General features: G+C 40.7%; 1 protein-coding gene across 6 annotated transcripts in view; it reads left to right on the forward strand.

The window, feature by feature from the left end:
* The window catches only part of RGL1 (ral guanine nucleotide dissociation stimulator like 1), a 159,443-nt gene that overhangs the window by 98,712 nt on the left and 37,833 nt on the right, over positions 1-22,898 (forward strand). For all 6 annotated transcript variants that reach the window (XM_077824803.1, XM_077824802.1, XM_077824805.1 and 3 more), the window contains 2 exons: positions 8,123-8,200; positions 18,051-18,235. In XM_077824803.1, coding sequence (XP_077680929.1) covers positions 8,123-8,200; positions 18,051-18,235 — 263 coding nt within the window. The remainder of the gene's footprint in view (positions 1-8,122; positions 8,201-18,050; positions 18,236-22,898) is intronic.

Genomic DNA, 22,898 nt, shown 5'->3' on the forward strand with positions numbered 1-22,898 from the left:
ATTCAAACATGCAATTGCTGTAAAAATATAGATGTCAGATTTTTTAAAAATATGTAATACACTCAAAGGCAGTTTTCGATTTTTCAGTTAAAGGCAGGGTTTAAATCCTTTGGGAAAATCTCCCACTGACTTGAATAGGCTTTAGATTAGCCTCTTTAGCAGGTGTGAAAATAAACATTAATCATAGCCAAGGTTTTACCATGTACTCTTTGAGTGAAATTTAAATGCTGTGGAAGATTACATGTAAATCCATTCAATACTTTAGGAGCTAAAGGGAGTTTTTGTGTTATACTTAAGAAATTTGAGTCTTAATTTTTTTTGGATCCCTCCAATTTCCAAAGGCTTTCTTGTGACCCTTTAGGTTGAAGTAGATCTGAACAAAATCTTGTGCCTAGGCAAGTGCATTAAAAAAATAAAAACAAAGGTTTGATTTTCAAAGCTACCTAAAAGGAATTTGATGTCTCCATCTCTTAAAATTAATAGGTGTTAGGTACCTGAATCCCCTAGAGCAGTGTTTCCCAACAACCAGTCTGTGGACTGGCACCAGTCCCTGAGATCTCCCTGATGTAGTTTAGAAGGCAGCAAGCTGGTGCCTGGTATAAAAAGGTTGAGAAATACTGCCCTAATGGCTTTGAAACTCTCTGCCCAAGTTACTAGCATTTTTTCATCATAATGGTATCTGTTTGCTCAGCAGAAGCTGATGAATAAAAAGAAAATTATTCCTCCAGTTTGACTGTCAAATTCTGCTGTGTAAAATGTTTGTTGTGAGTTCTTTTGAGAGAGAAATAATAGTGTCTGGCCAGCAGAGCCCAAAGAATCAGAACTGTGCTCCCACTGAACTTAGAAACGGAGCAGGACAGGCACCTTGCCTAGCACTGCACCTCCTCAGCTACCCAGTGAGTGCTTGATGGGAATTAAGGACACTCAGCCCTTCAGATGAGTGCTCTGCACCTTGCAGGATGAAGCCATAGGGGAGTTCCTCTGCTGGGTACTTCACACGGTCTGAGAAGTAGGACTCCCAGCTTGCATGTTTTAGCAGGTGCACAGGAACAGTGTGGCTTCTGGCCTGCTGGCCACAGGAGCTTCTGAGCAGCAGGGCTTCCCTTCTCCTCTTAAGTTGCTCAAGAGGGAAACCCTGCTGGCTTGAACTTCCTGGTACTATAGAAAACGGGTGGATAATATTTTCTATGGGAACTTCTAGGACTTTGATGATAGGTCCATCCATTCGGTTATTGGCATTATGGATGTGAAAATTGGCCTTATGCATTCCAGTAACGATTCTGATCCACAAATCACCTTTTCAGTGTATCACTGGTTACACTTACATGGTCCAAGACATACATATAGGGTTGGTTTGACAGAATTCAAATTTTTTTTTTGTAATCATTTTGGCGGATGTTTATGTATTTTTCCAGTGTTTATTGATTTACATTTTCATAGTTGTGCAAAATTATGGGTTTTAAGCATTTTATTCTATTTTTTCGATTTACATTTTCACAGTTGTAGGAACTGGGGGGGGGGAGGTCAGACAATTATTTAATGACAGTAGATGTTTAGATTCACAAAGTTAAAGCTTTATAACTGTTAAAACACAAATTGTCAACATCACATATCAAAATATATTAAGCCAATTTCAGTTCGATCAAAATCAAACCAAGTTCTCAGGCAGCATTTTGACAATTTTTTTGTATGGGAATAATAAACAGTGGGTGGGCCTCTAGATTCTTCAACCCTGTAGTACTGTTACTTTGAATGGACATTACGGATCCCAAGTCACTTTTCTTAAGAAAAGGGATTTGGCTCAGTGTCATTTGCCAAAATATTTTTTCCTTCTATATTGTTTTGCGGGATACTGGCTGGTTTCCTCCTTCCACTTCCGAAGTGACTGCATTTCAGTAGGGCAGTATTTTATATAGTTTGAAAGTGTATTAGGATCCTTAGTGAATAAAAGAAGCATATTTATTTTTACACACACACACACACACACTGGTGAGCTGGAGCCGGTTCGCTAGAACAGGTTGTTAAATTTAGAAGGCCTTTTAGAACCGGTTGTTCCGCGAGGGACAGTCGGTTCTAAAAGGGCTTCTAAATTTAACTGGCCAAAAGTGGTGACTTAGGCGCCGACTTCATGGGTGCTCCAGCCCTGGAGCGCCCAAGGGGAAAATTTGGTGGGTGCAGAGCATCCACCAGCAGCTCCCCGCCCCACCCCGGCCCCAGCTCACCTCACCTCCGCTCTGCCTCCTCCCCTGAACGTGCCCTGGCCCCAGCTCACCTCCGCTCCGCCTCCTCCCCTGAACGTGCCACCCCACTCTGCTTCTCCACCCCCCCAGGCTTCCCGCGAATCAGCTGTTTGCACGGAAAGCCGGGGCAGGCTGAGAAGCAAGCAGCGGCTTCCCGCTCAGGCCCAAGGAGGCAGAGCGGAGGTGAGTTCGGGTGGGGGAGGGCGCAAGGAGGGCTGCCCACACCGCAGCAGGTAACCCGGGGCGGGGGAGGTGCAGGGGAACTGCTCTCCGCTCCAGCTCACCTCCACCACCCTTGGCCTGAGCAGGGAGCCGCGGCCTGCTTCTCAGTCCTTCCCGGCTTCCCGCCGAACAGCTGATTCGCGGGAAGCTGCGGGGGGCGGTGGGGGCACGGAGAAGCAGAGCGGGGCGGTGGGTTCAGGGGAGGAGGCTGAGGTGAGGTGAGCTGGGGCCAATTTTCCCCGTGGGTGCTCCCAGTCTGCGCCTAAGGCGCCACTTTTGATGTGATCAGTGGGGGGAACGGCCGCTTGCCCTGTTCCTGCCCTAGCTACGCTCCCCCGCCCCTAGGAGCCAGAGGGACCTGCTGGATGCTTTCTGGGAGCTACACCAGGTAAGAACCACCGGGACTCCCCACCTCGCCCCCCGCAGGTGCCTCTGGCTCTTAGGGGTGGGGTGGGCACCCACTACGTTGGCCCACGAGACCCTCCTGCCCGGTTCTGGGGGCAGTCAGGGAGCAGGGGAGGGGGGTGGATGGGGCAGAGGTCCTGGGGGGAGCGTCAAGGAACGTGGGGGGGTTGGATGGGGCAGGAATCCCAGGGGGTGGGGGTGGGCAACGACCCCCTTGTGGGGTGAGGGGGGAACCCGTTAAGATTTTGGCAGCTCATCACTCTGTGTGTGTATGTATATATATATATGTTTCTATGTTTGTTTGGGATCCACACTAAGGGCCACACTTTTTATGATTCCCTCACCATTAAGTGGTTAAACAGTAGTTCCCCTTCTCCCACATCCCCCAAAAAACTTCAGTGGATAGGGTACATTTCTTATTCCATTGTTCAGCATTTAAAACTTAAATACTGTGAATCACATTCTGGTTTCATTGGTTCATTTAGTCCCTCTGCATGAAGTATATAACCTTCCAAACACTGGACAAGGTTGAAAAGTTCCATGGGCTGTGGGATCCTTTTGTTTCTCATGTCTCTTTTTGTATGCAAAGCATTGATACAACGCTATTCAGTGACTAGATCTTTGTCCAGGACCTGATGAGGGCAGAGTAGTGGAAGTCTGCAGCAATGCTATTCTGTATGTTACAGGCATTGTAAACTCCTCCTCACCCATATTTAATGTTCTGTTGTACGTCCAAAGCCCTTTCATAGTGAGACAGGCTGTGATTTGGAAACCAATGTAGTGTTATGTGGTATTCTGTTTTGTTATAGATAATTGCCTGCTTGTATTGCTATTTGATTGTTAAGTTCAACATTTGTTTCACTAATGGGATTTAGATGTGTATTCTTGACATTCTGTCTGTGTTTAACTAACATTTCATGTAAGGAGGATTTCTAGAACTGGAATAATGACACTGTTCCACTGCTTATTCAATTTTGTTGAAAGAATTAATGGTGAATTATAAAACCCAATCAATATCTATAGGTAATTATTTGCTGCCATTCAGAACTGAAGTTATCTTAGCCACTGCTTGCAGGGAAAGTTTTTGCCTTTTCAAATCATTTGCATATTAAAGGTTTTTTCCCCCTCCCCATTTTACTTTTAAAATATACTTTTTAGTGAAATTACTTCTGGTGTAGGGTGCCCAATGGCACTGGACAGTGAAATCCTTCCTCTCTTTATTCACAGAACTTGGGCAGCAAACAGGGCAAGCTCCCTGCACGCTGCCCCATCAGTGTGCCTGGCCCCTGTTCTGGAGAGCTCACCCCGAGGGGTAGGGAAGAGCAAAGTTCATTCTCCAAGCTCTTTTCACGGCTGCTAGCTGAGATTGACAACTATGGTGGCAGTTATCACCTGTCATTGTAATAACTTTGTGATATAGGACCAAATTCTGACTGAAGTTAATGAATATGGGTAAAATTCAGCATACCTTACTTTTTTTTAAAAAAAAAATGGAATTAATTGAAATATATTTGGGAATATATTCAGGGTAAGGCTTATTTCAGGGTACTGTCTTATTTCATTGCTGCAATAAATCGTTAGGCGGTATAGCAAATAGAGTTATTAGTATTTATTTTGAATTGCAGATGCTGGAAATACTGGAAATGAGGATTGAGGGTAACTCTGAGAACTATGAGAGGCCAAGTAGGATTCAGTGGGGAAGACTTAGATAGCAGAGACTCGGAAAGAAGGCACACTTATAAAAAAGGATATGTATCAAATTATACACCAGTGGTGGTGACACGCCATGAATGGTTGCATAGACTTCAGGGGCACCGCTCACGGAATAAAGTGCTATTCAGCATGGGTAAGAGTATCAGAATCTGCACTTATCAGTTTAGCGATGCTTATTTTTTTGCATATGTTAAAATTTAGTCAGTGAAAGCATGACAGTTCTAAGCAAAATGAATACACTTGCACTGATATCTAAAAGCTCATTCAGAGGATCAAATTCTGTGCTCTCTCTCACTTGTGCAATCCCATTGATGCAGTGGAGTTGTAATGGTATAATTGAGAAGGATTTAGACTTTAAAGAATGTAAGAGTCTGCAGAGTTTTGTGCATGGTTTTTGCCTTCTGTCCGAGACTGATAAGGTGGAGTGGTGAGATTTCAGAAAGTTTCAACACTAACATGGGTATAGACATAGAGTAAGAAGCACGGTGTAATTTAACAGTTAGAGTAGAGGACTGGGGGTTCAGGAGATCAGGATTCTATTTCCAGCTTTGTCACAGACTTGCTATGAGAGCTTGAGTAACTTACCCTCTCTGTGCCTTGAGTCACTTACCCTCTCTGTGCCTTAGTTTCTCCATTGGTAAAGCAAGGATGACGACAACACTACAGCTGCCTTGCAGGGTTGTTGAGACTTAACTCATTACTATTTGTAAAGTGCTTTGACGTTCTCAGATGAAATGTGCTATAGAAGAGCAAGTAATTTTTACTAGTATGGATAATAATGCTCAAACATACTTTTCACCGTGTAGCAGATAGCAGCTGGCTGGTTTTGGGAGGATTTCTTAGGCTTAAATGCCAACAGTTGACCTTCACAGCATCATCGTGGCCTTGATGTAAAATCTTCAGATAGATGAAGGAGCAGAGTTTGCTCCTCTCTTCATACTCTTTCACAGCATTATCATTCTCCTTTAAGGTGGTTGGATGAATAAGTCTCTATTTTTCATTGGCTGCATCTTAGAGAAACAAGTTGGCTCACTTTTCAAAATGATTGATGATTTTGAGTTCCTCAGTTTTTGGGTGCCCATCTTGAGACATCTTCAAGTGGCATGGTTTTCACAAAGTGTTGAGTACCTGCCCTCTGAAAATCAGGCCCTTCTAAAGCATCTCAAGTTCGGCTCCTAGATATTAAGGCACTCAAAATTGTTAGTAACTTCTGAAAATCTTGGCCAAGATTCTCCAACTTACAGCTGTAGCCAGATCTCTCTTAAGAGTCTGGATTTTTACAACAATTGTCTCTGCCTGGAACCACTCCAATTTATGCTCTCATCCATAAGGCTCTTACAAGCCAAGGGTCAACCTGTGCCAGTGGAGTAAAAGGAGAATGTAGAGGGAATCAAGGCCAGGTCTTGACTCTTCCCTGTCCCTTTTGTGGTAATATGCAACACTGAGGATCAACAGAAAACAGTCTCAATTCTCTTGCAAGCTCAGAGGCTGGGACAGGCCTTTGCATGGAGCACACAAGAGACCAGGGTAATCGCATTGCAAAGTCCCCCTGCACAAGGGCCAGTCACAGCCTATCCCTTAGCAGGAGGGGAGGGTGGATCAGTACTTTGATAAGAAATCTTCATGTATAGGTGCTGTAGAAAGATGTGTTGATGATTCAGTATGTGGCCCTCTTTTCTTGAAGTCGTATTAAACCCATACCACTTGTGAGGTTGGAGGTAAAGGGATTTAGAGGCAGGTCTCTTTTCTTCCAAATCCTTCCATGTTACCCAGTGGCATGTTCTCCCAGCTACCACTGTAATCTGTCAAATCGCTCTTTTGCTTTCTAACCTCACTATGTAAAACCCCGTTTTTACTTTAGTTGATGCCCTCAACAGTATTACAAAGCAGTCCTTGGGTCCTGTACTAATCGAGGTTGGTTATCTCTCTGTCCTAGAAGATATCTTCCTTCTGCACTTCTGCAGTGTTACAGTCTACCCAGGGCAGCTAGTACTAAAAGGAAAATTTTAGTAAACCAAAGTAAGAACCTCAGTCTTCATGACATCTGATTACAGGTGATGATCATGTTACACTGATGAGTTGTGAAATTGAGTCTGGAGGTGCTGCTGTTGTGAGTGTGAAGAACCAGCCCCCATACTTAGTAGGTGTAAAATGCAGTATAGTCCTGGAACACCTGGGAAGTGCATAAAGCCATGTTATAGCACTAACATCCAGTACCAGAAAAGTGCCAAAAGTAATAAACCTTTCCCCCATGAATTAATAATACTTGCCCTTCTTTTATCCAAGCATCTTTACAAACATTATGGGCTTTCTCCTTTTCCAGCTGAATCAGACACACAATTCCCATTGGCTTTAATGGTGCAGAATTGGTAGCTTTACTGGATTGCTCTGATGTAGATAAATTACTTACCTGTCAGCCTCGGTATAAGCCAGGGATATAACTAACACTGATGTTGCTTGAATAGGGGGCTTCACTAGCCTGACCATGGGGCTGATTTTTGAGAAGTGTTGAGCACACACAACTTGAGGTGAGCACCTCTGAAAATCAGGCTTAAGGTATAGAAAGTGGGAACCTAAAATTAGAGGCCGCTTCTGAAAATGCTGGCCTAACAGATGTGTACAGGATCCTATCACTAGTCAATGGTAGGCCTGAGAATAGAACCTAGGTATCCTTACTCACACTTCCCTACTTGAATCACTAGAGGTCACATTCCCAACCATATTCCCATCTCACCCATGGTAGAGACATGTTGCCACAGCCATTTGGGAGACTACAAATGAATCAGTCAAGTTCAAGGAGATAAAAATGACAGTTCACAATAACGTACATCACGTACATGTCAATGTCAGTGTTTTGATACTTCCTTTCTAAAAACAAAGGAGATTCCTAGATAAAATGCCTCAAGATAGACTTACGCTTGTAACAACATATCACATTAATTTAAAGCATTGTTGATAGAATGTTATAGTAATTACCAAACAAAAAATGAAAACCAAGGTATTTGAAATTAAGGTTCTGTAAACAACTCCCATATACCCAAACGCTGTATCTCATTTACATTGCTGAAATGACCTCCATCATTGTGGAAGACATTAAAATCTCACCTCTTATCTTTACAAATGCAGCAGCAGCATCTTCCTCGTCACCATTCCACTGTGAGCCATGGACCCTAATCTACTTGATATCTACTTTGTGTACACAAATTAGAAAGCTCACTGTGTCTATATTAATACTTCATACTTCCTATATGGCTTGAGACCGCACACTTAAAAACAGATCCAGTATACGCCTTTGCTCCATTCACTCTGTGCGAATGGCCACAGATGCCTGAGTAATACAAGTAGCCAGACATAAACGGATGTGTATATAATGTCTTATATTTTCATTTCTAGTCCAAGATAAGAAAGCTTTTAAAATTATTGCAATAATTATAATACACCAATATTCCATTAGGTGGAAACTGAGTCCTTATAACCTTTGAGTCCTTATTATTTAGGCTCGATTTTTAGCAACAGCCTGAAATATCCGTCTTGTTGTATAGGTATGGAAACCTGGAGACCTCAAACTGTGAAGAAGATGGGAGCCAGAATTCCTCAGAGTCCAAAACAGTGCTCAGGAAGTAAGTGTGGCTTTATGCTGTACAGCAAAACCTCAGTCAGGATTGGATATTGAGAAAGGATGTGGTCAACATAATCCTCTTTTCCTTTGAAAATACGCAGCAATCCATACTCGTTTTGATAACACAAAGCAGTAACTCTGTCATAACTCTAACAGATAATACAAACATCAAATCTCTGAGGGAGGCAGGGGAACTTTCCCAGAACAGATCAGACATGTTTCATGTGGTGGCCAACACATTATAGTGAGAAACTAAGCATGTTTGTTTCCCTTGCTTTTCTTATTCACAAAAATATATGATTATTCTTTATTATTGATTTTATATTGTATTGCGGTAGTGCCTCGAGACCCCAAGTGGAGATGAGGGCTTGCTTGTCCCAGGCTCTGTACATAATTCTAAAGTCATTTTTAAGTTTTGACGGGATGGGATGTTGTGTGCAAAATGGTGAAGCTATTTATTTAAAAATATTAAATGTAAAAGAATAGTTATCTTTCTCTCTCTTTTATTGCATGTGAAATATTATTTATCTTTAAGAGTCAAGAGTAGAATGAATCTTAGGTCACAGTATTTGTACTTGGACACCTGAATGATCTACAATTTGCATCTGCAATGGCAGCATAAAATAGCTGGATGTTTGTATTTATTACCATGAGTAAAGACCTTTGATTCCTTTCAGCTCTGTACAAGGTGTCAGTGCTGTCAACTTCCCCATAATACTGTCACAAATTCCATCCATGGGAGCATTATTAAACGTTTCTTAATTTCATTGTGCTGGTTTGTGTGCGGCATAACTGAAGAAAGGAGTCCACGCAGCTTTCAAGTTCTTCAGTTTGTTTTGAAAAAATAAGTCCAACACTCCTTTCCAATCACATCCCATATACAGCATAAACAGTCTTCCAAGCTCGTACTCTAGTATGTTTTCCTGCTAGAAATAACATTTTAAAATAACATTTTAACTGAAGTTGGGGTTTTTGGGAGTGGGGAGGAGGTGGGGTTTGCATTCCCTATTCCAGCCTTATCTCTTCCTAAGACACAGGTAGGTGGTTTTATATAGTATGGCATAGTTTTTCAAAACAACATTATATTCTAAAGCACCACTACTCACCTGACACGCCAACCCCACCACAGCCCAGCTCCTTAATCTACTGGGTCTCTGTGCTGGTTGTGATGTAACAGCATAGCATGTTGTGGGGCATCTTACTGAAACTGAGTTGGCGAATCTGGACTTGAGATGGTATAAACCCTACTCAAACTGTAAGTTTGACAGTGGGCTCCATACCCTGCTGCCCTTTGCTGTGCGGGTTTAACAGGGACGGAATGTGGGTTAGTGGTTAGGGAACATGCTTTGGAAATCAAGACTTCCTGCTTCTAATGCCCACTCTTAAACTGAGGGTTTGTCTACATGTGAAATGCTACAGAACTGTAACTGTGCCTCTGTAGTGCCTCAGCATAGACACTGCCTATGCTAATGGCAGGGTTCTCTCATCAGCATAGGAAATCCACCTCCCCAAGAGGTGGGAGCTAGGCTGATGGAAGAATTTTTCTGTCAACGTAGCACCATCTACCTGGGGACTTAGGTGGGCTTAACTATATTCATCAGGAGTGTGGATTTTCACACCCTGGAGCAACACAGCTGGGTCAATCTAATTTTCTAGTGTAGACCACCCCTGATTTGCTTGGTGACCTTAGGCAAATTACTTAACCTCTCTGGGCCTTACAGTTTCCCCATCTGAAAAATACCAGTAATAAAACTTATCTTACAGGAGTGTAGTTACACTTAATTAATGTTTATAAAATACTATGAGATCCTCAATAGAAGGCTTTACTCAGAGACAAAGTATTATCCTGCAGTCATTTTTAGTTATACACTTGCTGATCACCTTTAAATAAATGAGGTCAGAAATTAAGAGCGAACCATTATAGGTTTGAGAGTTTGGAAGAAGAAATGGACTGGCTGTAAAGGCATTCGTACTGGGTTCAACACAGCAGCTTGGGTCCCTGATTCCTCTCTGCTTGAGGGAAAATAGATCTAGCTGTATTGTCCCCCCATTCTGTCATAAAGCACTCATTCAAGCACATGTGGTAGTTTTTAAATATGTCAGAAATACAGAGACGGCAGTAAAATGTGGTGGGTAGAGAAAATGGCTGAAGGCCAAAGGGTCCTGGGCTCCAATCCAAGCTGAGCCATTGAATCCCTAATGATTTTGGGCAAGCCACTTGACCTTTCTGTGTTTGGGTCAACCCAGCCATAAAACTTGAGCTAAAGCAAGATCTTGTTGCAAAACAGATGATAGATCTGAGTGAGTTTCATGGGAAAATAAACAGCTGAGGACCAAATATATATATGTGAAGTATAGGGAATACGTAGTGGTGTGGTGTAGCATAGGGGTTTTGTCAGCATGAGTTTGAGATGGGGGTGTTACTCAGAAGTGGTGAATTTTAAAATGTACCATTGGAAACATTGGTACCAAGGAAAAACAGATATTGAAAATGTGCTTGAAAAATATACCAAGATGAAAGGAAAAAATATAAGGAAAAAATTGAAAGCATAAGAGGGAAAGAGGCGAGAACAAAAAATGGAGAAGATACTTTCACCAATGTAAATCAAGAGAGACTCCAATCTTTTTGTGGAGTCACTCTGGATTTATACCTATGTAGGAGTAAAATTTGACCCTGGATGTAAATTTAAGAGAAAATAGGTGACAATAGTGAGGTATTTCACTGATATTGTCATTCAACATATGTGCAAAATGACAGTCAATTGCATGTCAAGTGTGTGGAAGTGAAAGAGCAACAGAAGTAGCAATTAACAAGAGCATGTCTTGTGGGGTTTTTTTAAGCAGTACTGCCTTGCACACTTTATCAGACACCTTCCTGCTATTTGTTTTTCCTGCTACACCCGTAGCTTCTTCCCTCTTGATACGTAATTAATGCACTTTTGCACAGCCCCTTAATGCTAAATTGGTGCAAGTTGCACTGCTTTATCACTTAAATATGTCTTCCAATGAATCTACATCCAGCACGTAACTAACTTACACTGACATTTCCAGCACTGCTGAATTTGATCCCAAGACCTCCATGGAGTGGCAACTTCTTACAGCATGTCTGAATTTTATCCACATTCTTTTTTTTTATTATTAATTTACAGAAAGTTTCATGCAAAAATTTATAACAAAATGCATCAGATTAATAAATCTATAATATGTATACATGCTTTACACAGATGCTTTATAAGTACAAATTCACACACATTCCTCACCATTTCCCACTGCGTCCCCCTTGGCTGCTCTGGCTACTTTCCTCTAACTTGAATGATAGATTCTAGGAAGTGGATAGCTTTCTGGTCATCTTGTATAACACGTGGTACTGGTAACTCAGACTTTCTCTTGGCTTGCAATTCTAATTTAGATATGATTTCATAACTCTTTTCTCATAGAAGAGCAAGCCAATAGATCTTATGCTCACATTTTTGTAATGATGAAAGAAATAATAATAATAAGTGGTAGTGTTGGTGGCTAGAAATAACCTGTCTCAACATTTCTCTGTGGACAGTCTCTCACAAGGAATCATATAGTCAACACATTTTTTCTTTCTCATATATTTTACCAGCCTCCTATTGTGACAGTTCAAACTTATGTCGGGGATTTTAGTCCCTCATCATAAAATTTAAAACCACACTTCCGCTGGTTTTGTACAAATATGCTACATAAGAGTTTTGATTTTAAAAACAACTTTAGGATCAGACTTTTAAAAAATAATGGCCTGTCTGCTCTCCAAGGCTATTAAAGATCTCATGGTTCTTTTTTTTTTTAAAAAAAAAAATAGAGGTTTGCTCTGGCATTTTGGGTCATAGCAACCCTGTCCCACACTGTTGTGTATTGTGCTGGGCAAATAAGGAGTACATCAGTTCAGGATAGAATACATGAAGCAAGGCAAAATAAAAATCATATCAAGAGTAGAACTAAGAGAAGAAATAAGAAAGCTTAATAAAGGTATGCCAGTATGATAGTACATCTTGCATCCTATGAAGTGAGCTGTAGCTCATGAAAGCTTATGCTCAAATAAATTGGTTAGTCTCTAAGGTGCCACAAGTACTCCTTTTCTTTTTATGATAGTATTGAATGCCTAAAAGTTTACACGATAGACCAGTTAGCTTTTTGACAACTATTTAGGCATATGGGTGTGGTCCTAAATGTGTTCAAGAGGCAATGCATTAAAGAAACTGAATATTTCTCATACTTAAGATAGCAAGCATTTAGAGTTGGCCAGAGCTCATTCAGGATAGATAGAGAATAGAAAAGTCTTTGCAGGACAAAGTGTTGCATCTGCTTGTGTGTGTTGCAGATCGGTGCTTTAAATGGATACTGGAGAACCTTTTACCAGTTGTCAGGGTCAAATGTAGTGCTGAGATCATGTGCCTGTGGTTCACTGCTAGGGTTGTGACACTGGGAGTGATTGGTAAGTGGCACATTATACACTCCAGCTGAAGGTGCGTAGAATCTAGCCATCAACTTGAAAGACTCGTAGTAAAGTTCGTATAAGTCGTGAATCAGGCTTCTGCACTGCAGATTAGAAGTGTCTAGTCTAAATTTAGAAGTTCATTTGCAATGTTTGCAGTAAAGGGGGACAAGTTTAATGTTAATAGATTGCCACAAAGCCACTGATTTGGTCATATTTATTCAGTGTCCTGATACTTGCGTATGTCCACAGAGAAATGCTGAGTCAGGTTAGGCATTTCATTGAGTAATCTGATTTGGAGAGATACCAGAGAATGTTGTCTGTAAACAATATGAAGTTATATTCTTACCTGTACATAGAAACGCCTCATATATTTAGCCAGTGAAATTACTATTCAAAGGGTATCAATAGATAGAGCAAACAAAATCTAATAATGGAAATGTTTCACATATGTTACACAGTAAAGAAAGTGAATTGCATTAGAATCCGTTATTTACATGGATGCTCTTGAGGCAAAATAGAAAAGCTAAGAGCTTCAGTAAACCCTGTCCAAAGTTCTGTTTCTCAAAGATACTGAAAAGAGAGCTTCCGAGTCAGAAAATCAGCTTCCTGATTGTGATATCAGATATTTAGTAGGCATTTTTAGTTAGCTTTATTTATTTTAATTATTTGATTTTACTTTGCAGCATGGTGAAACCACATTAAGGGTGCTATAAAATTGGAGGTTGCGTGTCTCAACCAGACTAACTGAAGTTTAGGAAATATACAAGCTCACTTTTCTAATGCAGAGAATCAGTGAGCTTCACACCCACTGGAAGCCCCCAAACAATTCTGTTCTCCCATATCCCCAAACATTACTGCTGCACCAGCATGACAGAGGATTGAGGTTTGAATCCCAAATGAACTGGAGCACAATAGAGTTTCTTTGAAGCCACATCCAGGAAGATGGAAACGGAGAAGACTGTACTTTTCCTCCTAAAATTGATTTCAGTTTAGCAGTTCGCGACATCCCCTCTGTATCTGTTAAGCGACAAGGAGCAAAAGTGAATGAAAACACCTCTAACTGCTTGGTGCCTTTGTTTACTCAGCTAATGTCAAATCCAACTGAATCTGCTTTAGCTAGAACTATAAAAGGAACTTGGAATCTGATGCAGGAAATGAATCAGGCATCAAGTTCATGTCTAATCCCTCCTCCTCCTGCTGCACAGGAGGCTTCCACAAAGCCTCTCAGTAATAATGACCATGTGACATTCCTAGAGGTTCAACTCTAATAAAGTACTATAGTATTCCATGTTAATTATCCAAAACACTAGAACCTGCAGTACCAATGTTGCAATGTTTTGGGCTATTGTTATAGAATGCTTGGGGTGGGGGAAGGATATCTGTAATACACTATTGATACTTTTTGTGTCTTTAGATCTTTGTGACAGAGAATTTGTCTTTTGTTACCTGTTGAGCTTATTATTTCAGCTGGAAAGCACCATGTGCAGTTACAGTGCTGTATAAGTAATAATAATAGTGCCAAAACACTGGACTTCAGGGAAACAGACGTTGAAGAAATGAGAGACGATTGAAAGAAAATTGTCTGGAATTCTCTCATGCCTGGGAAATCCATAGTAGGAAGTATTAAAGATTCATTTGGGGAAGGTACAATCAACATTTATTCCAGTAAAGACAGTTAAGCTTTAAAAAAACAAAAAAAAAACCCAGAAACCAATGTGGTTAAGTGAGGAGAAGTGTAGAGTCACATGGAGGGCAGTATGAGGACTGGAGAAGTGGGAGAGTTTTGAAAACAAGCAGAACCAAGTAAAAGGAATCACTAGGGGAGCAAATAGAAACTGTGAGAGGCACCCCAATTAACATGAAGAAGAACCAGCAGAGCGGTTCAAACAGTGACTTCTCACCTGTCTTTTAAAGGGAAGAAGATGGGGATCTCCTACCAAACAATGAATCTACCCAAGTAAATGTCTTGCAGGGGCAAGAGAAGAGGAGCAAGACATTCTACAGATAGCAACTGCATTGCTTATAAAAGGGTTTGGTGTACTTAAAGATCCAGATACTGTGGGAAGGAAATCTGTGAACCTTGGTTGACGTTTGTACAAGGTTTTCCCTGGCTTCAGGAGATGTTCCTGAGGATTTGAAAGTAGCAAACAACGTGATTCCCATATTACTTTAGACAAGGTAAAACTGAGACAGTAGGGTTGGGTTAACTTCATTTGCGAGGGAAATCTTGGAAATCATGTGAAAGGAAAACGGTGGGACTGGCCTTTGCAAAGCACAGTTCGGCTGTTGGTATGTAGCATGGATTTAGGAAAGGGGAGGTCATAGGAACAAATGCTTCCTGTCTGGCTGGCTGATTCAGTAAGAAACTAGTCAACCATCTCATATAGCCCCTTTTGCAAATATACTTGATGCTGCGCAGAGCTGAAAGCATAGTTTATGTTCATAAAAATTTCTCATCCTGGGGACAGTAGTGGTGGACTTGGCAGAATTTTTAACCCCAACCAAGGCACTAAGATGCCCAATCTCTTTCTTTAATACCAGTTGGGGTAAGAAAAATGCTGTATGGCTATCTTTGCAGAGAGAGGTTCTCAAAATTCCCATCTGGACCTAAGGATTCCTCTGCTTGATCTCTGCATCAGCACCTGCTCCGTCAAGGCCCCACATCGTAGTTATCCTTCCAGTCAAGGAGGATTGGGCAGAGCTCATCTTGTAGATTATCAGTGCCACTCCAAAATCAATTGATGGAGTTGCTGTTAAGAGATATGAGGGACTCTCTCCCTCTGGTTTTCCATGTGCTCCCTGTCCTCCTAGCTCTGCTCACTGGTTATAATCAAATCTTTTGGGGCCTCTGCAATAACTTCATAGCGTGTCACAGCATTGGGATATTGCATTGCATTGGGGGGGCATAATGTGAGGTGATGAGTGGTGTCCTGTGGACCCATTTTGAAAGGTGACAAAACTACAGCTCTCTTCCCACCCAACAATGGGCTGAGTGAGGGATTTAAAATTTTAGGGACAGGGTTCATACCAGTGGAGCAAGGAGAACCTCTAGGCTAGTGAATGACCACTTGAAAGCACTACTGAACAGAGCCCACATTGTGTGGCTCTCAAGACAGGAATTTAAAATCCAACGTTCTGTGGCAGCCCACAAAATATGCAGTACAGTATACCGGGGTTCTCAACCTTTTTCTTTCTGAGCCCCCCTCCCTCCCGACATACCATAAAAACTCCATGGCCCACCTGTGCCATAATAAATGGTTTTCTGCATATAAAAGCCAGGGCCAGCATTAGGGGGTATCAAGCAGGACAATTGTCAGGGGCCCCACAACACAGGGGCCCCTGCGAAGCTGAGTTACTCAGGCTACTGCTTCAGCCCCAGGTGGCAGGGCTCAAGGCCTTGGGCTTCATTTCCAGACAATGGGGCTTCAGCTTTCTGCCCTGGGCCCCAGCAAGTCTAACACTGGTCCTGCTTGGCGGACCCCCTGAAACCTGCCCGTGGACCCCCAGGCGGCCCCAGACTGCTGGGTTGAGAACCACTGCAGTATACAATGTGGGGACAGACAAAGATTTATGGCTTGCAATCCCCCCCATAAAGAATGGATTCTATGATGTTGCTTTCCTGTCTGAGATCTTGGAAGTCTCACATTCCTATCTGTTTCTTGGCCTATCAAGTACAGGGAGTTTCTTCCCAGGGACATCAAACATAAAGCTGCTACAAGATTTGGGCACTTGTCCAGCCTTTCTTCAGAATGCTTCCCTCCCTAATACACTGATTGTTTAATCAGCCGATAGGAGGTCAGTGGGATACAGCCGCTGTCTGCACAATGTACTTTTTTTTTTTCCCTCTTGACTGAAATTATTTTGCTGGCAAAATCAGTGTCTGTAACGACTGTGAACTTTTCAACTCCACTCTGAGAGATTGGGCTTGTGTTAAACTCTGTTTATTTTTTAGTGTATGAAAGTGCCCGTCATCAATGGCACTAAATATAAAAAATGTGTTGAACGGTATTAGCACTACATAAAAAAAACAACAACCCCTTCTCAGAGCTATAAATGAGCTCTCACTTGCAACTCATCCCCAGATGGGTAGAAGTCTGAAAGGTCAACTTACCCTGCCCCCTGAAATTCAACAGACTAGTTGTTTGTTGTTAAAGTAGGTTAAGACACTGGTATCTCCAAAACAGCAAGACATCTCTTTAAAATGCAGTAGGGACATAGAAGCAGGAACATCTGTATTTTAAATAAAAGTAACTTTTAAACTAATCTATGACTGAGGAATGAATGAGCTTGTTTAATGAAAAATATTAATGGTGAAATGGAAGAGCCCAAGCTGTTCAGAAGAATAAAGCTGATAACCACAAAGAGCGTAGATCCTGAAGTCCTTACTCAGTCGTTAATCAAAGGGATTGTTGACTGTAAAGATGGCAGGATTTGGTCCGAAGTGAACCACCTGAGTTGTACGGTCTATGTTTTGAGTTTGTAATGAAGCCCCAAACCAAGAGAGTTTTGCATGTTTTCATCCTTAGTTGTTAATGTTTTGTGCAGCTGTGCTCTTGTAATTCTAGAGTTACCCCTGCTGGCTGCTCTAACCAAGTAATATTACTGTCAGCTTTCAAAGCACTCTTTCTGACCAGAAAAGCAGGATGCTTGCCATATTATAGAAGGGAATGGAGGAAACATTAGTTGAAAATATGGAAATGTTTGTAAAATAGAAAGTCAGCATAGTCTTAAAAATATATTGGCTATATAGAGAAAGAACATGGAGTATGGCTAGAACATAGAACAGAGGGTGATAGACCTCAGAAGCTTTAGCATTTGGGTTTATTTTGCATGCTTAGTTGAAGCTTATCCAAACAATCTGCATTTCTTGTGTCTGCTAAACTGAAAGAGAAACAGTGCAAAAAGTGGTGCAAACACAGAAGTATAAAGGTGCAAGAAAATTATTAATAAACAAGAAAAAAACTATTTGGTTTGTATTTTGGGTGAAGGTTGTGCATGTTTGGAGCAAGGATGTTTCTATTATTATCTGAACCATTTCACTCATGCCTAATGGTACCTTGTTTGATAGAGATACTGGATTAGATAGGCGGGTTTTGGTGCTGCTAAAAATAATGGATCTGATTCGCCACTGTCTTGCATCTTTGGGGAGTGGTTGAGCACCTGTTTACAGTGCTGTATATAACACCACCGTAGTCAGTGGTAAAAATCTGTGTAAATGAGATTACAATAAAGCTCGTGCAAAAATGCCACCAAATCAGAACTTGCTGTTCACTAACAGCTGTGGTAATATATTACACTTATTCTGTACCCTCTTTACACAGGTATAAATGACAAGTTGATTTTTTATATACCATATATAATCAACCTTTTCCAATGTACTTCTTTTCAGTGCAATAGCCTCAATCTTGAGAGCCTGGCTTGACCAATGCTCTGAAGACTTCCGAGAGCCACCCAATTACCCTTGTTTGCAGAAATTGCTGGATTACCTTAAAAGGATCATGCCAGGCTCTGACCCTGAGAGAAGGGCACAAAACCTCTTGGAGCAGCTTCAGAAGCAAGAAGTGAAAAATGAGAGTAAGTTACATTTTTGCACTGCTATTATTGCCTAATCTCCCAGACGATCCTGAAGAACTGAATTTTCAGGGTAAATTTTACAGGGTGTATGATTTTGATCTCATTTACAGTGATGTAGGTCAAGAGTGACTCCACTGAAACCAGTGGGGTTACAATGGATGTAGAATCAGGCCCACTGGAGTCTTGCTTAGCTGTTTGCTTGTTGAATCTCACAGACCATAGGGGATGAAATACAAACATGCAGTGTGGAATCATATGTCTAGTAATTCTGATCGAAATTTGGGAACTCCTGTATTTCTAAGAACTCTGCCAGTGCACAGAAGTTGCTGAAGCAGCCATGTAGTTAATTGCAATTGCATTCTCTGTCTTCAGAGTAAAACCACAGCTGCTCTTTAATTAGTTTTCTCATTAAATTAATTCATTAAAAATCCCATCAAATGTTACTATGCTGTGACCAAATGCAGCTTCAGTCACAAGCCTATTTGTCATGAAAGCTTCTCTTCCCAGTTACCCCCATGTCAAAGGAAATGCCTGTGGCTGTTTTTTCCTATTTAAGTGACAAGCTGCTGACATCCAAGGACAGAGGAAAATTTTACTTTACCAGGTCAAAGATCCACTGAAACAATAGTGAGCTGTAGTAACACACAAATGCTATGTAGTGTCAAACCTGGCACGTAGGCCGTACCCCAGTTAGAAAGTTTCCTGTGACATAATTAGCATAACTAGAAAGTTACCGGAATTTGTGCAATGTGCAAACCAGATTCAGTGTCCATCTTTGACAGATGAGTGAAAGGAAATGACACATGGAAGAAGGCAAACAACAAAAAAGTAGCATTTCATCTCACAAACATTACTTGCTGGATGTTTCAGAAATGAGGAATTATTGCATAATCAGACGCAATGCCAAATGAATTTATGCATTTAAATCTTTATAAAAAGGCCTATTGCATAAAATCCAAATGTTTTCCTCATAAGAAAAAAGGAAGTCTACAGTGTTGCTAATATGTGTCTAATGATGATCTTTCCTGGATTTGGTTCTAGCAGGCCAAACAATGAAAGCCCAAAGGCTCTATTTTTTAGATCCAACTGTTGTCCAAAAGGAGCAGAAGTTCCCAGGCACTCAGCTCCTGCACTAATTTCCTGAAGTAATACTTGAAAAGGTTCCTACTTGAGTCACAGGCACTTCACTTGAATGAGAATAAAATTACTTGAATGCTGCAAGGATAAAGGCAGTTAATAAAAATTAACAAGTTATTCTGAGGGTCTGATGAGAGCTGCTTTATAGTGGTGACTCATTTTATTCCCTGTCCGTTCTATGTCTGCTCACCTTATGTAAAACTGAAATAATAATTCATTTCAGAGTTCAGATTTGAATATATGATAGCATTAAATTATAACAATGATTATTATCTAATGCTATACATTGACATGAACTTTACAAATGTAGACCCGGATCTGGCAATCTGATTGATATGAGCAGACCTCTATGGGGCTTTGCACAGGTCCACCCTTTGTGGATTAGACTGCCAGGTCGTGGCCATAGCGACTACATGTTCTCTGCCCCAAAGAGCTTGCAACTTAAAAATACGCAACCAGGCAAGCACAGGACAGCAATTCAGGAGAAGGAGTGTATGGAGATTACTAGTGATGTCAGGAAGAGAATAGCAGGTTTAGAGAGATGGGTATTAAAGAAGGATTTGAAGAAGGAGAGTGTTCTTCGCAGATGGGGACTGGGAGATTGCTTAAAATGTAGGGACAACGTGACAGAAGGTGTGAAAATGAGAGTGGAAAAAGGAGATAAAGGTGGCTGTAAAGGAAAAGACTTGAGGGGGGGAGGAAGGTGTGTAAAGGAAATGAGAACAGAGTTGAAGACAAGATTTTTTAAGATCTTGTGGGTGTCATGGAGTTGAATCTGATGATTTAGGATGCAGAAAGGCAGTGGGAGGATTCCAGCACGGGACAGCGTGCCCAAAAAAAGAGGAAAGAGAGGTGATTTTCATAAACTGTTGTAATGAAAATTAGGGCTGTCAATTAATAGCAGTTAACTCACGCGATTGACTTAAAAAAATTAAACGCGATTTATCACAGTTTTAAATGCACTGTTAAACAATAGAATACCAATTGAAATATATTGAATATTTTTGAATGTTCTATATTTTCAAATATATTGATTTCAATTACAACACAGTATACAAAGTAGACAGTGCTCACTTTATTTTTTATTACAAATATTTGCACTGTAAAAATGGCAAACAAAAGTAACAGTATTTTTCAGTTCACCTCATACAAGTACTGTAGTGCAATCTCTTTATCGTGAAAGTGCAATTTACAAATGTAGATTTTTATTGTTACATAACTGCACTCAAAAACAATACAGTGTAAAACTTTAGCACCTACAAGTCCACTCAGTCCTACTTCTTGTGCCGCCAATCGCTAAAAAAACAAGTTTGTTTACATTTATGGGAGATAATGCTGCCTGCTTCTTATTTACAATGTCACCTAAAAGTGAGAACAGGCATTCGCATGGCACTTTTGTAGCTGTCATTGCAAGGTCTTTACGTGCCAGATATGCTAAACATTCGTATGCTTCTTCATGTTTCGGCCACCATTCTGGAGGACATGCTTCCATGCTGATGATGCTCATTTAAAAAAAAAATGCATTAATTAAATTTGTGACTGAACTCCTTGGGGGAGAATTGTATGTCTCCTACTCTGTGTTTTACCTGCATTCTGCCATATATTTCATGTTATAACAGTCTCGGTCATCATGATGATCCAGCACATGTTCATTTTAAGAACACTTTCACTGCAGATTTGACAAAACACAAAGAAAGTACCAATGTGAGATTTCTAAATATAGCTACAGCACTCAACACAAGGTTGAAGAATCTGAAGTGCCTTCCAAAATCTGAGAGGGACAAAGTGTAGAGCATGTTTTCAGAAGTCTTAAAAGAGCAACATTCCAATGCAGAAACTACAGAACCCAAACCACCAAAAATGAAAATCAACCTTCTGCAGGTGGCATCTGACTCGGATGATGAAAGTGAACGTGCGTCAGTCCACACTGCTTTGGATCATTGTCGAGCAGAACCCGTCATGAGCATGAACACATGTCCTCTGGCATGGTGGTTGAAGCATGAAGAGACATCTGAATCTTTAATGCATCTGGCATGTAAATATCTTGTGACGCCGGCTACAACAACAGTGCCATGCAAACACTTGTTCTCACTTTCAGGTGATACTGTAAATAAGAATAGGGCAGCATTCTCTCCTGCAAATGTAAACAAACTTGTTTGTCTGAGTGATTGGCTGATCAAGAAGTAGGACTGAGTGGACTTGTAGGCTCTAAAGTTACATTGTTTTATTTTTGAATGCCGTTTTTTTTGTACATAATTCTACGTTTATAAGTTCAATTTTCATAATAAAGAGTTTGCACTACTGTACTTGTGTTAGGTGAATTCAAAAATACTATTTCTTTTGTTTTTATAGTGAAAATATTTGTAATAAAAATAAATATGAAGTGAACACTCTACACTTTGTATTCTGTGTTGTAAGTGAAATCAATATATTTGAAAATGTAGAAAACATCCAAAACTATTTAAATAAATGGTATTCTATTATTGTTTAACAGTGCAATTAATCACGATTAATTTTTTTAATCACTTGACAACCCTAATGAAAATCCATTTCCATGTGTTTATTTTTATAAAATATCTGCAGATAAGGCTGCGGCAGACATTTCCACATACCTCCTTTAGCTCTGTCAATAAATTGGTGTGTCTGGATTCCTGTCTCTACCTTCCAATAGTTCTAATTTGTTACCGTAGAGTCTTGTGCTAATGACTGGGAGACCTGATGTGAATTACTAGAGTTTGCAAGGTAGTGAACAAAGAGAAAACAAACATTTTTGGGGAAAAGGAAGAACCATCACATAATGTCCTTTTGTTATTTTGACAATTGCTTAGTTGTAATTTGATATGAAATACTTCAGAGATACTCTGAAATGTATTGTATATTTTGTCAAGCCTTAATAATCCAGACCTCATTACAACAGCTTTGCTGTTAAATCTTTGTTGAGAGATGGGAGAGTCCACCAATTTCTGTATTTTTTTGGACTAGATCTCCTCTTCCTGCAGTAAAATCCATGGGATGGGGACTTAGGGAGAATGAAATATCTTCATGGATCCTTTAGGTGAGATCCTCCCTAATCCTTGAGTGGTGGGGAAAGTTTCCGTGGTGGAATAAACCATGGTTTTCCCCCCAAACCTGGAGAGTCCTCTAATCAAGGTGGGCCATTTCCAGTTATCATACACATTGTAAGGAGAGTGATCACTTTACATAAGCTATTACCAGCAGCAGAGTGGGGTGGGGGGAGAGAAAACCTTTTGTAGTGATAAACACCCATTTTTTCATGATTTGTGTGTATAAAAACAAACATCTTCTGTATTTTCCACAGTATGCATCCGATGAAGTGAGCTGTAGCTCACGAAAGCTTATGCTCAAATAAATTGGTTAGTCTCTAAGGTGCCACAAGTACTCCTTTTCATATTGGGTTACTGTCTCTTCTCCCCAGCTTGATCCACACCAGGACTTCTATAGGACCCCAGGAAGGAGAGTATGCTAGCGAGGAAATGTCCCTATGCACTGAATGTGGGACACAATC

Source organism: Eretmochelys imbricata, chromosome 8 (genome assembly GCF_965152235.1).
Source record: "Eretmochelys imbricata isolate rEreImb1 chromosome 8, rEreImb1.hap1, whole genome shotgun sequence".
Lineage (NCBI taxonomy): Eukaryota > Metazoa > Chordata > Testudines > Cheloniidae > Eretmochelys > Eretmochelys imbricata.